Genomic DNA, 20035 nt, shown 5'->3' with positions numbered 1-20035 from the left:
CTGACTCTTACTTTGGCTGAGCTCCGGTAACAACAGCAGGCAGTGCAGGCAGCGTTCACTCACTGACGTCACGCGCCTGCTCCGCCTAGTGGGAGGAGCAGTCGCGTGACGTCAGTGACAGTGAGTGAGCGCCGCCCCCCCCGAACTGCCTGCTCTGCTATTACCGGAGTACAGAGCTAAGAGATATCCTGTAATAATGCAAGTAAAGAGCTCACTACAGCGCCCTGTATATTCTAACCCCCAGGCAAGCGTCCCTCTCACCATGGGAACGCTTGGGAGTTAGAATATACCATCGGATTTGAGTTTTTTACGATCTCACTGAGCTCGAAAAACTCAGATCCGATGGTATATTCTAACCAGGCAAGCGTCCCCGTCACCATGGGAACGCCTGGGGGTTAGAATATTTTATACCATTGGATCTTCTGACTGTTACTCTGCTTGGCCAGCTCGGGGCCCCAACCAGTTCGGGGCCCCAAGCTATTGCTGGTTTTGCCTGGCCTGATGATCGCGCATATGCGATCACCTATTAGCCGCAGGGAGGAACTTTGAGGTAGCCGCGGCACAAGTGAGGATCGCGCATGCGCGATCAACTCACAGCCGCACGGACTGTAATCCAGAGAGGTGGGGGCGTGGCCAAGGCTGATGACGTTCCGTTTACATGGCTTAGTCACTCCGACAAGCAAAGAGCTCCATGTAAACGGAACGTCACAGCTGATGACGTGGGCGGTCACATGACTGTTTAGTGTAGCAGAGAAACGGCACAAGATAGGTACTGCAAGTGATTTAGGAAAGCTAAGGGATAGGAGAAATAAAGCCATAGAGAGAAATTAAGTTAACTTGGATAACCCCTTTAAATATTACTTTATTATAAATATTTTCCCAAATATCTTTCAGTATAGTGGCTCGTTTTGTCGGGGAGAAATCGTTAGGAGAAATACAATGGTCGCCATCCTATTAGTAGACAGAACCTGTCCTAATCACGCAGCAGGACAAGTTACTTCAGAGCACTGAGGTAAAGAGCTGCCTCCTCCTCCTCTCTCTACTTGTCAGGGCTTATGATCCTGAATACACCTGATCTTTGGCTCAATCTCTATAGGAAAGGATTTCATGAGGAGACATGAAGTACAGAGAAGACTTACAGGACAGACTGTAGTAATGGAGACTGCATACAAGAGCTGCTGCTCATTATCCACCCCTACCTCCTCTCTGTACTTCATGTCTTCCTATGAACGCTATTCCTACAGAGATTCAGCTGAAGATCAGCTGTATTCAGGATACTAATCCCTGACAAGCAGAGCAGAGAGGAGGATGAGGCAGCTCTATGGCTCATTGTGGTGAAGTAACTTGTCCTGCTGTGGCATTAGGACAGGTTTTGTGTGTACTAATAGGACGGCGACCATTTTCTTTCTCCTGATGATTGATCCCCAGACAAAACGAGTCATTGTAACTAATGGAAGGTATTTTGGGGATATATTTATACTATAGTAATATTTAAGTATTTTAGTTTTCTTAGTTCCCGGAGAACCCCTTTAAAGGCGTTTTGCAATCTCGGACGATGGGGGCGTATCGGTAGGATATGTCCCTACTTCTGGGACCCGCACCTGCACCGAGAACGGAGCCCTGAAAGTGGTGGTGGGTGCACAGTGCATGCGCAACCGCCCTCCATTCATTTTTATGAGGTTTGCCGAAAATAACTGAGCGCTGGCTCGGCTTTTTCCGTCTGGCCCATAGAAGTGAATGGGAGCGATGACCGGTCATGCACAGTGCACTCCCATTCATTTCTATGGGGAGAGCGATTGGTGGTGGGGGAACCCGGGGTCCTCCAGCCACCACTTCCCCCGCTCCGTTCTTCATATAGATGCGGATCCCGGCGGTGGGACCCGTACCTATCGGACAATGTGGACATATCCTAGCGTTATGCCGCCATTGTCTTAGATGGGAATACCCCTTTTAAGCCCTCTTTCACACAAGCGATACGGATTGCGTCAGGAAATAACTGATGGTTTTGCACGCATGTTCAGTCAGTCCTGTCTGCGATTACGTTCAGTTTTTTCCGCGCAGGTGCCATGAGTCTTGGATGCGTTTTTCACACGTAAAAACAAAAACTGAAGAATAATCTACATCTAGCAACCATCAGTGAAGCACGCATTGCATCCGGATGCAATCCGTTTTTCATGCAAGCCCCATTCACTCATATAGACCCAGAGCTGCGTGAAAAACGCTGAACATAGAACATGCTGCGATTTTTCCTAAGCACAGAAAACTAATGGGTCAGGATTCAGTCCGTATCCTTCACGCATTGCACCCGGACAGAAAACTCGCTCGTGTGAAAGAGGCCTAAAGGGGTTGTCCGGTTTCTGCAATATAGAACAGATCGTTACTTATCTGACAGCTCCCACGCTCCAGTTCTCACGGCAGGGCTCTGGTGACTACATGTCCACGTGACATCACTGCTGCATCCAGGTAAACAGAGCCCTGCTGGGAGAACTGGAGCGTGGGAGCTGTCAGGTAAATGATCTATGCTTTACTGCAGGCAGATTGTATATAATGAAACAGGACAACCCCTTTAATGCTAAGACAGCATTAGTAATGTCAGAGTGACAGTGACCTATATTGCTAGGGGGTAAGTGGTTGGCTGCAGCTGGTAACAAACAGCTTCTTTATTAACAAGCTGTGGCGTGTGATTTTCTAAAAAAAAAATTCAAATGCTTTTTACCGTTAAAAAATGGTCCAAAAATGATCCCTTTTGGGGGGAAGATGTCTGCCAGTGTTTATACAGACACGGTCATATTGATGGCTTGTTAATAAGTGGTCCAAACATTTTTTGGGGAGTAGCAGCAGGTTTGACATTATTTTTAAGGAAATATATATTGTCCTGGAACGTGAAGAAGCAATGACTTTTTACAAAAGTTGTCAAAAAATTATCGCAGTTTGTTATACTGTGTAGAGTAGAGTTCCTGGCAGCAGCACAGTAGCGAATGTAATAAAAAAAAAAAAGCCAGGAGATGTGCGGCTGTGCAGGGGTAGTAATAGTAGTAATAGTAGGAGTAGTAGTGGCAGCAGCACAGTGTGGAACATGATGGACTAGCCAGGAGATGTGCGGCTGTGCAGGGGTAGTAATAATGGCAGCAGCACAGTGTGGAACATGATGGACTAGCCAGGAGACGTGCGGCTGTGCAGGGGTAGTAATAGTAGTAATAGTAGTAGTAGTGACAGCAGCAGCACAGTGTGGAACATGATGGACAAGCCAGGAGACGTGCGGCTGTGCAGGGGTAGTAATAGTAGGAGTAGTAGGAGTAGTAGTGGCAGCAGCACAGTGTGGAACATGATGGACAAGCCAGGAGACGTGCGGCTGTGCAGGGGTAGTAATAGTAGGAGTAGTAGGAGTAGTAGTAGTAGTAGTAGTAGTAGTGGCAGCAGCACAGTGTGGAACATGATGGACAAGCCAGGAGACGTGCGGCTGTGCAGGGGTAGTAATAGTAGTAATAGTAGGAGTAGTAGTGGCAGCAGCACAGTGTGGAACATGATGGACAAGCCAGGAGACGTGCGGCTGTGCAGGGGTAGTAATAGTAGTAATAGTAGGAGTAGTAGTGGCAGCAGCACAGTGTGGAACATGATGGACTAGCCAGGAGACATGCGGCTGTGCAGGGGTAGTAATAGTAGGAGTAGTAGTAGTAGTAGTGGCAGCAGCACAGTGTGGAACATGATGGACTAGTCAGGAGACGTGCGGCTGTGCAGGGGTAGTAGTAGTAGTGGCAGCAGCACAGTGTGGAACATGATGGACATGATGGACAAGCCAGGAGACGTGCGGCTGTGCAGGGGTAGTAGTAGTAGTAGTAGTGGCAGGTGGCAGCTGCAGCACAGTGTGGAACATGATGGACTAGTCAGGAGACATGCGGCTGTGCAGGGGTAGTAGTAGTAGTGGCAGCAGCACAGTGTGGAACATGATGGACATGATGGACAAGCCAGGAGACGTGCGGCTGTGCAGGGGTAGTAGTAGTAGTAGTAGTAGTGGCAGGTGGCAGCTGCAGCACAGTGTGGAACATGATGGACATGATGGACAAGCCAGGAGATGTGCAGCTGGGCCAGAGAGAGGCTTACAAGCTTCCACCAATGCAGGAATGCAGAGAGATCCGGCAGGCTATTCACTGCTGGAACAGACTGCCGGATCGCTAACACTAGTGTGAAACTAGCCTTACACATACTGTATAGTGCTATCAGTCACTGAGAACACCTCCCTGTGTACAACCTAAGTTAGAAATAGCAGACATTTAAAGAGATATTCCAGTTACAACAAGATATCCTCTATTCAAAAGATAGGGGATAACTATCAGATCGGTGGGGGTCCAACCGCTGGGACCCCCACGATCATAAGAACGGGGGCCCCATAACCTGTGGATAGAATGGATGGAACAGCTGGCTGGAAATCTGCACTGCCATTCCATTCATTTCCATTGGCGCACTGGAGTTAGCCGAGTACAGCTCTCCTTTGTACTAGAATATAACTACTGTAATACTGCTCCTATGTACAAGAATATAACTACTATAATACTGCCCTTATGTACAAGAATATAACTACTATAATACTGCTCCTATGTACAAGAATATAACTACTATAATACTACCTCCTATGTACAAGAATATAACTACTATAATACTGCCTCCTATGTACAAGAATATAACTACTATAATACTGCTCCTATGTACAGGAATATAACTACTATAATACTGCCTCCTATGTACAAGAATATAACTACTATAATACTGCTCCTATGTACAAGAATATAACTACTATAATACTGCTCCTATGTACAAGAATATAACTACTATAATACTGCTCCTATGTACAAGAATATAACTACTATAATACTGCTCCTATGTACAAGAATATAACTACTATAATACTGCTCCTATGTACAAGAATATAACTACTATAATACTACCTCCTATGTACAAGAATATAACTACTATAATACTGCTCCTATGTACAAGAATATAACTACTATAATACTGCCTCCTATGTACAAGAATATAACTACTATAATACTGCCTCCTATGTACAAGAATATAACTACTATAATACTACCTCCTATGTACAAGAATATAACTACTATAATACTGCCTCCTATGTACAAGAATATAACTACTATAATACTGCTCCTATGTACAAGTATATAACTACTATAATACTGCTCCTATGTATCCATAGCAATTATATGAATTTGCTTTCTATGTATCTTTGTGAGCGGCAGATTGTGCTTTTAGATCTTTATTTGCATCGACAACCTACAGCGCACAATACTATATTGTGTACCAGTCCTTATCATACAGTCTATAGCTGGACCTGTTGGTGAGATGACGCGCACTACTAGGGATTGCTCTACCCGGGAGGATTTCTTTTCGGAGGCTTCTAACATCAAATGTAGACTCTTGAGGAGATGGTATCACCGCTGGGTGTTACATAGGGATGGTGATCGGCTCACCTAGCAGAGATACTTTCTCCACATCATGTAGTTATGAATTCCCAGATATTTGTAATATTGTCATAAAGCATTTGCCTGTTTTGATCCTGGGTTCACGGACGTCATCGTAGGCGGCATACAGTGCGTGTCCTGTAAGGCCAAAACATTAGGCCACATTTTGTCACCTAGGGGTCATAAAAGCGTGGACACAGCAGGTGGGATCAAAGTGTCAGATGACTTCATATCCACCATAAATGGTGGCAAAAACTTGAGGTTAAACATTATATAAATTGCAACCCCCAAAATGTTGTCTGCTTAATCGCCTGTAGATCCTGTGACGACATTGCAGGTTGCACACGAGGCACTTCTAAAAGCCTGGATCCTGAGGCACCTTTCTGATGCTGATGCGGATCTGCAAAATACGGATGTTGCATCCGCGGTCGGTATTTTAAGGACAAGTTTAGAACATGTTCTGTCCTTTTGCAAAACAGACTTAGGAATGCGGAAAGAACACAGATCATCCGTATGTCTGTTCCGCAAAAAGATAGACTATGGGGGTCATCTATTAAGACCGGCGTTTTAGACACCAGTCTCAATAACCCCTGCGCTGGTGGTTGATCTGCCGAAGTTACGAAGAGGCGCCGGCCTGTACATAACTTCAGCGCATCCACTGCCGGTCTAAATGTAAGACGGCGTCCTTGCTGGCATAGATTTAGAACATTTTCTACCAAATATGTAGAAAGGCGGTCGGCACTGCCCGAGTGAACCATACACACACGTAGACTAATCCTGCGTGCGTTGGTTTGGGATCTCCGGTGGTGCTCAGCTGGTCCACAGCTTCAACCCTTGTTCTTGTGCAAGGGCTTTCCTATAAGCAGCCTTAGGCCTCTTGCACACAAGCGTATTTTATTTTCGTTCTGTTTTTTCAGTTTCCTTATGCGGAACCATTCTTTTCAATGGTTTCGCAAAAAAAAAAAAAACGGAACGTTCTCCGTGTCCATTCCGTTTCTGTATATCCGTTTCGCTAAAACGTAGAACTTGTCCTATTATTGTCCACATAACGGACATTGATAGGACTGTTCTATTAGGGGCCAGCTGTTCCATTCCGCAAAATACGGAATGCAGACGGATGTCATCCGTATTTTTTGCGTATCTCGAGGTTACCCCACAAGGTAATTTTAGTTGTGGGCATTGCTCCATGTGTAGATTTATGTGCAGACCTAGGAGGGGTTGAACATGTGGTGAGACCCTTCATCTTCTGTAGGACACAATTTGTGGTATATGTCATTTTTTTGCCCTTATGGTTTTTCCTATAAAATCTACCATAAGATGTCTGCCTGTGAGGTTTAGGGAACGTAGGAGGTCCATAGAGACCAGAATAGGAGCATCTAGATTGACAGAACATGTACATGAGGCCCACGAAGGGAGAAATGATGTATGGGCAGCAGGGTGGCTCAGACCTAGGTCCGAATCCGCCCAAGGAGAACATCTGCCTGGAGTTTGTATGTTTTCCCCGTGTTTGCGGGGGTTTCCTCCCCCACTCCAAAGACCTACTGATAGGGACCTTAGATTGTGAGCCCCATTGGGGACAGTTGGATGCTAATGTCTGTAAAGCGCTGCGGGATATAGTAGCGCTATATAAGTGCATAAAATAAATATGGACATGTGCAGATAGTGCAAGTCCCAGATCGTGGTGGGGAGAGAAACCGTATACTATTAGGCCCCTTTCACACGGGCGAGTGCAATGCGTGAGGTGAATGCATTGCACCCGCACTGAATCCGGACCCATTCATTTCTATGGGGCTGTTCACATGAGCTGTGATTTTCACGCATCACTTCTGCGTTGCGTGTAAATGGCAGCATGCTCTATATTGTGTGCGATTTCCATGTAACGCAGGCCCCTTAGAAGTGAATGGGTCTGCGTGAAAATCGCAAACATCCACAAGCAAGTGCGGATGCGGTGCATTTTCACGCACGGTTGCTAGGAGACTATCGGGATGGGGCCCCAATCATTTTATTATTTTCCCTTATAACATGGTTATAAGGGAAAATAACAGTATTCTGAATACAGAATGCATAGTAAAATAGCGCTGGAGGGGTTAAAAATAAATAAATAATAATTTAACTCACCTTAATCCACTTGATCGCGCAGCCGGCATCTCCTTCTGTCTCCTTCTTTGCTGATTGCAGGAAAAGGACCTGTGGTGACGTCACACCGGTCATCACATGATTCATCACCATGGTAAAAAAATCATGTGATGGACCATGTGATGACCGGAGTGACGTCACCACAGGTCCTTTTCCTACTGCACAGCAAAGATGAAGACAGAAGAGATGACGGCTGCACGAGCAAGTGGATTAAGGTGAAAGAGGCCTTACAGAGAGAAGCTTCATGGATTGCAATGGGACCTTTGGGGTTAAATGATAAGAACGATTTACCAGTATTTGTATAGTTTTGTTTTTGTACTCAGTTTTATTTTGAGTTGTCTTATGTAGTGATGGCGTAAGGGTATTTTACGTGTATGCGACAGCGTCGTCACATTGAGGCCTGAGGAGGCGCAGGAAGCACGAAGCGGCTGTTGCCTTTTGCTGTGCTGTACCCGCATCCACCGTGTTTTGATGGATCAATAAAAGCTGCAGAAAGAATCTTGGTGAGCGCCGCTGTTTCTTTTATCTACATGTTAGAACATTTTCTAAGCCTGAGGCCTCATGCACACGACCGTGCCGTTTTTTGCAGTCCGCAAAAAAACGGAAGCCGCCCGTGTGCCTTCCGCAATTTGCGGAACGGAACAGGCGGCCCATTGTAGAAATGCCTATTCTTGTCCGCCAAACAGACAAGAATAGGACATGCGATTTTTTTTTTTGCGGGGCTACTGAACGGAGCAACCGCTGTCCGCATCTTTTGCGGCCCCATTGAAGTGAATGGGTCCGCACCCGAGCCGCCAAAAATGCGGCTCGGAGGCGGACCACAAAAACGGTCGTGTGCATGAGTCCTAAAACAGGCGTTGAAAATGATAAATGAGATGGGCCTGGCAGCTCGCCCCCTTTTTTTAAACCTGGCATGAGCTGGAAAAAACTCGCAGATTGCGGAGCAAATACGGTAACCTTTGTGCCGCAATCGGTGACGGATATATATGCTAGAAAACTGGTGGATATCAGTTAGTAAATGACGCACTATGTCCGCAAAATGCGGACCACGGACAAATTAAAAACAATGGATCAGCAAATAAATGTGGATGACATCCGTTATGGTTCCACGGCCGTGTGCAATGGGCCTCATATGGATAAAAAAAACATTTTGTCATATTTTTTCCGTATCGCAACTCGTTCTGCATTTTGCCAGTGGGGATGTTTCGCATTTTGCAGTTCAAGGTATTGAGAGAGTATCTTCGGGGTGGGGAGCTCCACCGCAAACTCCTGAACAAAGGGGCCCAGTGAATTTTTAAACTGGACGCGTTTGTACCGAAGAGTCTGACTATAAAACCGGATTTTATTGAAATATCCGTATAATAACATGTTTTTAAATCATAAATGTTCTTTACGTTATCCATGCTGTTCAGTGGTCGAGTGAGGGTTAATCTTACAGGTGTCATTGGTTCTCTAATAATTTACTCCTCTCCCTCCAACTGTTTGAACAGCCTGGAAAGTGTTTGCGGACATCGTACGACTAAAAGTGCGCCTGACGCTCGAGAAGCTTCAGCAGCAAACTTTTCTGTTAATGTGAGTCCGATAACCTCGGATCTTATGAAGATAAAATGAAGTTCCTGTGTTCTTATTATCTGGTGCCTGGAACGATTTTCTAAGAAATTAGTTGTCCCTAACACACAGGGCTACATCAGTAATGTACAGGATGAATATACACCCGTTCTGGCTGAGCCGTATGGGTTCAACAGATGGGACCTCATACGCATGTCGATGAACCCAATCTAGCTCTGGTGTGGGTACGCTCTAAAGGCGTTTCTACGTGGGACATTACACTCCAACATAACATACATTAAAAAGGACACTAAACGCTCCGAAATGGAGCTAGAATCTCAATGCATCGCATTGGAACAACAATACATTTGTCATCCGACTGATGCCAACAGGACGCCTTGGTTCCAGGCGGGCAGACAATATCTCGCGGTGCTTAAAGACAAAGCTGACCGGAAATTGTTTTTCCTGAAACAGACAGCTTTTGAGCTAGGCAATCACTCGGCTAAGCTACTTGCTCAACTGATTAGACATGACTCGTCCTCCTACTGTAGCAATTAGAGACCACATGGGGCAGGAATTCAACACTCAGGAGGAAATTATTCTCATCTTCACACGCTTCTATCAAGATCTTTATAGATTCAGCATAACAGTATATGAGTCAGAGATAGATTCATACTTAGACGGCATACCATTCCCTAAACTTACTGTTACACAAAGGAACCAACTAGATCAACCTATTAGTTTAGAAGAAGTGCTACAAGCCATAACAGACCTTAATAATGGAAAATCTCCAGGTCCAGATGGACTTCCCAAGGAGGTACATGCTAGATATGCAGAGGTATTGGCTCCCCAACTGTTAGCTATATACCAATCAGCCCTGGGGACAGGGAAACTACCGGACTCCTTTATGGAGGCCACTATAATTTTATTACTCAAGCCTGATAAAGACCCCTGTGGCGAAACCAACCTCGCCACTGGGTTTTGGAGGGGCCTGGCTGCTGGCCTCTTGCCCCAGGATTATGGGCCCTCTCATCAGCCAGGCCTCATTTGTTCACAAAGGACTTGAACTAACTTGAACTCCTGGACTAATTCGTGCCATTTTGGGATGTTAAATGTCTGTGTATTGAAAAGGGTTGTGACATTGTATGTTTAAATAGTGATTTCTGTTCTGTTGTCCCCACATGTGTATTGGTGATTTCCCTTTGTCTTGAGAGATAATTGGATTACTCCTCGGGTGTCTCCAGGGCAGAGAGGAGGAAACCATGATGCATTGTGGGGATGTATTGTCTCTGTGTATCCTGCAGTGCTGCATATCTGTCCTGTGTCACAGTCTTCATTCTGGTCCCCTAGGGGCGTGTCCACCAGATGGGGACCTGCATAAATACGGGCGGGTAGCCCTCAATAAAGTGTTCCTGTTTTACCCTTTATCATGTTGAGGCTGATGTTTGGGTAACTGATCGACGCTGGGGATTGCTATACGCTGGGAGATTTGCTATACTCCCCTGGCTATAACTACTAGCTCTTTTAAGAGCTGTTCTTGCTCTCTCGTTTTAGGAGAGGTTCACCCACTGGAGCCTTGTCGTAGGTCCAGGGTGGGTAGGAGACGGTGAGACCTCAACCAAGCTTCGGCGGTTCGTGGGGTCTGCAGTGCGTACAGTGTCAAGTGGAGTGCTTGGAGTCCTCGGAAAGCACTAGGAGCATCCATTCAATGGAGGTACCCGGTCGGGGTGCAAGGCGTTCCGTTACAACCCCCTTGAGTGTGGTTCCTATAGGCCTTTAACTCCGCAAAACGTGAATTACAAAATCCTGACCAGAATATTGGCGACCCGCCTTAACCAGGTAATCCTGTCATTGGTTTATCAAGACCAGACAGGATTTATGCCGGGAAAATCCACCACTGAGAATATAAGAAGGGTCCAGGTGGTTACGCAGATGGGCTACTCCCTGAATGTGGACTGGGCCTTGGCATCACTTGATGCTGCTAAGGCATTCGACTCAATAGAGTGGTCATATTTGATTGGATGTGTCACGGCCTTTGGTGTGCGCTGTGACACTTATGCCACGCTTGCTGTTGCCTGTGGCAACGTGTTGCTGTTTCAGCATGCGGGGGCAGTGTCACGGCCTTTGTGGTGTGTGCCGTGACATGTTGCCTTGCATGTTGTTGCCTCTGGCAACATGTAGTTTTTTTTTATGCTGGTGTGTACACTTCCCCTGTCAGTTGTTTCCTCCTCTGTCCGATGCTGGAGGGGTTAACCACCTTGTTGGGCATGGTCACTAGGTGCTTCATCTTACCTGTGGTACCTCAGTGGTACTCCAGCCATGGTGTGTGTTGGAGTTATGCTCCTGGTCTTCATGTTTCATCTCCCAGAGTGAGGGCCTTCTAGTGGGACACCGAGGTCTCCAGCGATGTCTTCCCTCCCTTACATGTGGGGTGTTGTTTTGGAGTTATGCCTGGCATGGTTGGTAGACATCCCCTTGTCTGTCTATGCCTTCGGAAGAGGGCCCAGCATGTGTTGCCTGCCATTTTCTGGCGCGCATGTGTAACATCCTGGAGTATGTCACTAAACTCTTTCTCCCCGCTACAACATGTTGGGTGTATATTTATTGTCATCTTGTGTAATCTAACAATGCATCTTTCTGTATATATATATTTTAGGCCTGTTATATATATTATGCTGTAATTTCCATGTACACCAGCAGGTGGCAGCGATATGTTTAGCAGGACCTTAGCCAGTTTAGTATATCTAGACTGGAATAGTTTATTCCAGGCTAACTCCCCCCCCCCTCTTTGAGGAGGTGTGGGATGTTCCCACATCCTACCTCATGGGTAAGAGAGGAAGTTCTAGTTAGTGTACCAGCCCCCCTGCTTGGGGAAGTCTGTGTTGGTAGGAGCTCCCAGACATAGGGATCCCAACCTAGGATCCAGCCTCGGCTGAGGCCAAGGATTCCTCTTTCCAAGACTGAGCCTTCAGCCTCAGTGCTGATGGACAAGAAAGCAGCACCTCCAGAACTACACTAGGAGGCCCTCACTCTGGGAGATGAAACATGAAGACCAGGAGCATAACTCCAACACACACCATGGCTGGAGTACCACTGAGGTACCACAGGTAAGAAGAAGCACCTAGTGACCACGCCCAACAAGGTGGTTAACCCCTCCAGCACCAGACAGTGGAGGAAACAACTGACAGGGGAAGTGCACACACCAGCAGAAAAAACTACACAATGCCGCAGGCAACAACATGCAAGGCAACCATGTCACGGCACACACCACAAAGGCCGTGACACTGCCCCCGCATGCTGAAACAGCAACACGTTGCCACAGGCAACAGAAAACGTGGCATAAGTGTCACAGCGCACACCAAAGGCCGTGACGGGATGTCTACGAGCATTTGGGTTTGGCCCCACAATTTCTTAGGTGGATTAATATTCTTTATAGCAACCCGGTAAGCAGGCTACTAATAAACGGAGAATTGTCAGAAAGCTTTCCTCTCTATAGAGGGACAAGACAGGGATGTCACCTGTCACCACTCTTATCTGCCCTGGCAGTTGAGACTCTGGCCATTAGGGACCATTCACACGTCCGTAGAATGGGTCCGCATCCGTTTCCGCAAATTGCCAAATGGGTGCAGACCTATTCGTTCTCTATGGGGCAGGAATGGATGCGGACAGCACACAGTGTGCTGTCCGCATCCGCATTTCCGGAGAGCGCCCCCGATCTTCCGGTCCGCGGCTCCGGGGAAAAAAATAGAACATGTCCTATTCTTGTCCACAATTGCGGACAAGAATAGGCAGTTCTATTGGGGTGCCGGCCGGGTGTAGTATTGCGGATCCGCAATACACTACGGACATGTGAATGGAGAAATTTTAACACCCTACATGGAGTGACCATGGGAGAGAGAGAAGTCCGTATTGGACTATATGCAGATGACATGATCCTGTACATGTCCTCACCGGATTCGCCTCTCAGAGGCGCGGTGGCCTTGATTGATGAGTTTGGGGATTATTCAGGCCTGAGAATCAACTGGGAAAAATCTGTTTACCTGCCTCTGGGTAAGTCAGACTGGAAAGGTCCGTCCCATGTAGTGGACACATTCAAATATCTAGGTGTCAAGATCACTAAACAATACTCCCGGGCTATATCACTAAATATTTGCCCCTTAATTGACCACATACGGAACAAATTTTAAAGTTGGAAACCGCTACCCATATCAGGGGCTGGGCGCATTAACCTAATTAAAATGATAATACTCCCCGAAGTTCTCTATGTAGTTCAGCACACACCCAAATCGACATTTAAAGAATTAGATTCTATGGCTAGAACCTTCATTTGGGGCAGGTCGCGGGCCAAACTCAGTTTGGACACACTGAAAGGTCCCAAAACAGAAGGAGGTATGGCTTTACCTGACTTCTTTACATATTAGGGTACTTTCACACTAGCGGTTTTCTTTTCCGGCACTGAGTTCCGTCAAAAGGGCTCAATACCGGAAAAGAAATGATCAGGCATATCCCCATGCATTCTGAATGGAGAGTAATCCGTTCAGGGTGCATCAGTTCAGTCTTTTTGACCGATCATGGCAAAAGATAAAACCGCAGCATTCTACGGTTTCATCTCCGGCCAAAAAAACTATAGACTTGTATTAGTGCCAGATCCGTCCTTCCGGGCAAAAAAAAAATGCCGGATGACACCGGTAAGACGGATCCGGCATTTCACTTCCTTTTTTGCTGACCAGGCATTTTTAAGACTGATCAGGATCCTGATCAGTCTTACAAATGCCATCAGTTGGCAAACGTTTTGCCGGATTCGGCAGGCAGTTCCGGCAATGGAAATGCTTGCCGGATCACTCTGCCGCAAGTGTGAAAGTAGCCTTTTTTAGCCGGTCAACTAAGGCTTATTAACACATGGTATACGACAGATGATTTTCCTACCTCAGAGTACTTTTTAGCACTATACCTTAATTGTGGCACTTTGTGGTCTGTTTTGGAGGGGTCCCCCAAATTCCAGAAACCACTGGTTGCCTATACACAAACTGGGTCAGGCAGTGTGGAAGGAAGCTAAGACATTGGCCAAATTTACCAAAGTAGTTTCGGATATACCTCTATGGGATAATCCATCTTTCCCGCAGACGCACGGGGTAATGGGAGCAGACAGATGGAAAACGGCGTGGGGCAAAAACCCTTGGCGATGTATATGATCAAGGAGTGATAATGATGTTTGAGACTTTGTCACAAAAGTACAATATCCCGCGCACTTCTTTCTTTTCGGATTTACAACTTAGGACGGCCTTACAGAGTATTTATCCAGCCAACAGCACTAGAATCTCCAAATATCCACTTATAGGAGTTGTCAAAACCCAGGGCCCCGGAGGAGGAAGCAGACTTTTGGCATATGATGTGGAGCTGCAAGTTTTGGAAGGAAGTTACTGATTTTCTTCCTTCTTTATTACGGGCGCGGGTGGATTGCACCTCGGAGATCTGCCTGCTGGGGATATTGAACAGAGAAAATTGGGATCACTATATGACAATATTTTTAAAGGGAGGCACTGTTCATGGCAAGGAAATGTATTGTTCTGAGATGGTGTGGTCCCAATACACCAATTCTGACCATGTGGAAATCACAAATCAACCAGATCTTACCATATTTAGTCTGGGGTCTCTGGTGGGAGTCACCACACACTATGTATACGACCTCGAGAATGCGACAGGCCCTACTGTCGGTTCGGGGTAACTTGGGTCGGATAGATTAGAGGGGTTGTCTGGTCATACTTTTTGATGCCCACTAGACAGAGAAATGAGGGGTTGGGGAAAATGCATTGGCTGATTGGCATTAAGGGCAAAATGTTTCTGTATTATGTTTATTATGTACCGAGGAGCAGAAGAAAATGGAAATGACATGCACGTTTACACTGTATTTGACAAGAAGAGTTTTTGATACCATTGTTAATTTCACTTTTTTCTATAAATATACTGTTTTCCCCAGGGGCGGATTGGCCATAGAACATACAGTGAAATTTCCCGGTGGGCCGATGCCCAGGGGGCAGCCCAAGCCCTCCTCACGGCCTCAGGTCGGGTACCTCCCTATGTACCCGACCTGAGGCCGTGAAGAGGGCTTGGGCTGCCCCCTGGGCATCGGCCCACCGGGCGTTAAAAAATTCTGATACTTATGCCCCTGGCTGACAGGGGAAAGTGCCCTCCTGCTTTCAACTGTATTGCCACCCTCGGGATGGTGATAGGGTTCAATGTTGCAGCAGGGGCGGCAGTATTTCATGCTGCACTACAGTATTGCTGGCCCTGCCTACTTATGTTGGCCCTGCCGTCTGTCAATTATGGACAACATGGGGCCACCTTCATTTTTTTTTCCAGGGCCACTTTAAGTTCCCAGGCCGCCCTTGGGTGTTCCACACTTTAACCATGCCTTGGGATTCTCTGTTTTGCATGGTTTCTCTACTATTATATTGCCCCTTATGTACAAGGATATAACTACTATAATACTGCTCCTATGTACAAGAATATAACTACTATAATACTGCCTCCTATGTACAAGGATATAACTACTATAATACTGCTCCTATGTACAAGAATATAACTGCTATAATACTGCTCCTATGTACAAGGATATAACTGCTATAATACTGCTCCTATGTACAAGAATATAACTACTATAATACTGCTCCTATGTACAAGAATATAACTGCTATAATACTGCCTCCTATGTACAGGAATATAACTACTATAATACTGCTCCTATGTACAAGAATATACCTACTATAATACTGCTCCTATGTACAAGGATATAACTACTATAATACTGCTCCTATGTACAAGAATATAACTGCTATAATACTGCTCCTATATACAAGAATATAACTACTATAATACTGCCTCCTATGTACAAGAATATAACTGCTATAATACTTCCTCCTATGTACAAGAATATAACTACTATAATACTGCTCCTATGTACAAGAATATAACTACTATAATACTGATCCTATGTACAAGAATATAACTACTATAATACTGCTCCTGTGTACAAGAATATAACTACTATAATACTGCTCCTGTGTACAAGAATTTAACTACTATAATACTGCTCCCTATGTACAGGAATATAACTACTATAATACTGCCTCCTATGTACAAGAATATAACTACTATAATACTGCTCCTACAGGGAGTGCAGAATTATTAGGCAAGTTGTATTTTTGAGGATTAATTTTATTATTGAACAACAACCATGTTCTCAATGAACCCAAAAAACTCATTAATATCAAAGCTGAATATTTTTGGAAGTAGTTTTTAGTTTGTTTTTAGTTTTAGCTATTTTAGGGGGATATCTGTGTGTGCAGGTGACTATTACTGTGCATAATTATTAGGCAACTTAACAAAAAAACAAATATATACCCATTTCAATTATTTATTTTTACCAGTGAAACCAATATAACATCTCAACATTCACAAATATACATTTCTGACATTCAAAAACAAAACAAAAACAAATCAGTGACCAATATAGCCACCTTTCTTTGCAAGGACACTCAAAAGCCTGCCATCCATGGATTCTGTCAGTGTTTTGATCTGTTCACCATCAACATTGCGTGCAGCAGCAACCACAGCCTCCCAGACACTGTTCAGAGAGGTGTACTGTTTTCCCTCCTTGTAAATCTCACATTTGATGATGGACCACAGGTTCTCAATGGGGTTCAGATCAGGTGAACAAGGAGGCCATGTCATTAGATTTTCTTCTTTTATACCCTTTCTTGCCAGCCAAGCTGTGGAGTACTTGGACGCGTGTGATGGAGCATTGTCCTGCATGAAAATCATGTTTTTCTTGAAGGATGCAGACTTCTTCCTGTACCACTGCTTGAAGAAGGTGTCTTCCAGAAACTGGCAGTAGGACTGGGAGTTGAGCTTGACTCCATCCTCAACCCGAAAAGGCCCCACAAGCTCATCTTTGATGATACCAGCCCAAACCAGTACTCCACCTCCACCTTGCTGGCGTCTGAGTCGGACTGGAGCTCTCTGCCCTTTGCCAATCCAGCCACGGGCCCATCCATCTGGCCCATCAAGACTCACTCTCATTTCATCAGTCCATAAAACCTTAGAAAAATCAGTCTTGAGATATTTCTTGGCCCAGTCTTGACGTTTCAGCTTGTGTGTCTTGTTCAGTGGTGGTCGTCTTTCAGCCTTTCTTACCTTGGCCATGTCTCTGAGTATTGCACACCTTGTGCTTTTGGGCACTCCAGTGATGTTGCAGCTCTGAAATATGGCCAAACTGGTGGCATCTTGGCAGCTGCACGCTTGACTTTTCTCAGTTCATGGGCAGTTATTTTGCGCCTTGGTTTTTCCACACGCTTCTTGCGACCCTGTTGACTATTTTGAATGAAACTCTTGATTGTTCGATGATCACGCTTCAGAAGCTTTGCAATTTTAAGAGTGCTGCATCCCTCTGCAAGATATCTCAATATTTTTGACTTTTCTGAGCCTGTCAAGTCCTTCTTTTGACCCATTTTGCCAAAGGAAAGGAAGTTGCCTAATAATTATGCACACCTAATATAGGGTGTTGATGTCATTAGACCACACCCCTTCTCATTACAGAGATGCACATCACCTAATATGCTTAATTGGTAGTAGGCTTTCGAGCCTATACAGCTTGGAGTAAGACAACATGCATAAAGAGGATGATGTGGTCAAAATACTCATTTGCCTAATAATTCTGCACGCAGTGTATATACAAGAATATAACTACTATACTACCGCTCCTATGTACAAGAATATAACTGCTATAGGGTACTTTCACACTTGCGTTGTTTGATTCCGGCAGGCAGTTCCGTTGCCTGAACTGCCTGCCTGATCAGGCAAACTGTATGCAAACGCATACAGTTTTCCTGACTGATCAGGTGTTTTTTCAGACTGATCAGGATCCTTTTTCTTCTCATTGTTAAAGGACTGCGCATGCGCAGACCGGAAGGACGGATCCGGCATTCCGGTATTTTACATTCCTATGGAAAAAAATGCCGGATCTGGCATTCAGGCAAGTCTTCAGTTTTTTTCACCGGAGATGAAACCGTAGCATGCTGTGGTTTTCTCTTTTGCCTGATCAGTCAAAATGACTGAACTGAAGACATCCTGATGCAAACTGAATGGATTACTCTCCATTCAGAATGCATGGGGATATGCCTGATCAGTTCTTTTCCGGTATAGAGCCCCTGTGACGGAACTCTATGCCGGTGTAACGTTACATTACCCTACTTCGTGAGATTTCCCTACCTCCTAATTTCCAGTCGCACCGGAAATGACGTGTGGAGGCGTTCCTTCGTTTTGACGATCTGCGCATGCGGAAAAAGGACAGTTTAGGGAAAATCTCACTGCGAAGTTCAGCAGCACACCGGGACACTGCGCATGCGCCGGAGAGCCGAAGTAGGGAAATATTACGGCCCATTGCGCAAGCGCGGTTAACTCCTGAAAATCCATCCGATCTCCGCGCCTGCGCACTGTGGGGGTAGGGAAAAATTACGTCCCAGTGCGCAAGCGCCGAAGGTAGTATAAATATCCATTTCGCAAGCGCTGCAAACCCTTTGCTGGAGCTATTCTCATATAGCTCTAGCAAAGGGTTAGCAGTGCTTGCGAAATGGATATTTATACTACCCTCGGCGCTTGCGCAATGGGCCATAATATTTCCCTACTTCGGCTCTCCGGCGCATGCGCAGTGTCCCGGTGTGCTGCTGAACTCTGCAGTGAGATTTTCCCTAAACTGTCCTTTTGCGCAATAGCAGATTGTCAAAACTAAGGAACGCCTCCACACGTCAGTAACTTTACACCGGAAAAGAAAAACACTAATGTGAAAGTAGCCTAATACTGCTCCTGTGTACAAGAATATAACTGCTATAATACTGCCTCTTTAGTACTGCCATATCCAGATGGAAAGTGCCTTGAATGTAGGACTGGTTGGGAGTGTCACAGTTTCCTATGTTCCGTGTACAGTCGGTGTATTCCTCCTCTCCGGCTTTCAGCCATGCGGGATGTGATTTGCTGTGACACGCGGCTGGTTGCTGTGGTATAAAGTGGTTTAGGATGTTACTGACATGAATTTTGAATGTTCTGAGGCCATTTGCTTTGCACTTATCTATAAATCTGCTTTGCGCTGCAGGCTCGGGGTTCGGACACACTGGATTCAGGCACGGAGGGCTCCGGACGACTGATTTCTTCTACGGCTCCCACCAGCGTCAAGGGGAGACCCAGCAAAAGGTACATTGTGGGTTTGGGGAGGAGTGTAGAGTCCTGCTGACTATACCGTAGTATTCCCCATTTCACGCTGCTCTGGATTATGGGATAGAATGGAACGGTAATAATATTTAGGAAATTATCAGGATTCTCCAGGTTCACAAATCCTATTTTCCCTGATCTATATTTAGGGTAACACGTGGCCCCTTCGTAAAGCTGGCGGACTGTGCTCACTATCACTATGAAAATGTCAACTATGGCCCGATCCAGGTAAGAGACCCCCTGTAGGTTATATATATATAATATGTGTAACTTTGTGATATTGTCTACCACCCCTTAACAGCCCCCATCCCTTCAGATTGCAATTTTCTGAATGGTCTCCTGTACAATAGTATTGGCAGACAGAAGTATCATCGTAGTCAGCAGGTGGCGATCACTCCTGAGAACTATCATATGGGTGACGACACAAGTAAAGCGGTCAGGCCGTGGATGTTTGCACATAATTAACGTTATTCAGAGTGTTGTGTTGAGCTACTGGCTAGTAAATCAGGATTTCTTGTGTGCTGGCCCTTTAAATACGACTACGACTTCCTTGCCTATGTGATATACAATGAGGCAAGAGGACAGCAGGAGTGGTAGTAGAGGCCAGATGATGG

General features: G+C 45.6%; 1 protein-coding gene across 1 annotated transcript in view; it reads left to right on the top strand.

The window, feature by feature from the left end:
• The window catches only part of ARHGAP33 (Rho GTPase activating protein 33), a 72009-nt gene that overhangs the window by 19140 nt on the left and 32834 nt on the right, over positions 1 to 20035 (top strand). The window contains exons 3-4 of the mRNA XM_040422229.1: positions 19306 to 19403; positions 19571 to 19649. Of these exons, the coding sequence (XP_040278163.1) occupies positions 19306 to 19403; positions 19571 to 19649 (177 nt within the window). The remainder of the gene's footprint in view (positions 1 to 19305; positions 19404 to 19570; positions 19650 to 20035) is intronic.

This window comes from Bufo bufo, chromosome 1, assembly GCF_905171765.1.
Source record: "Bufo bufo chromosome 1, aBufBuf1.1, whole genome shotgun sequence".
NCBI lineage: Eukaryota > Metazoa > Chordata > Amphibia > Anura > Bufonidae > Bufo > Bufo bufo.
This window is presented reverse-complemented; position numbering and strand designations above follow the sequence as displayed.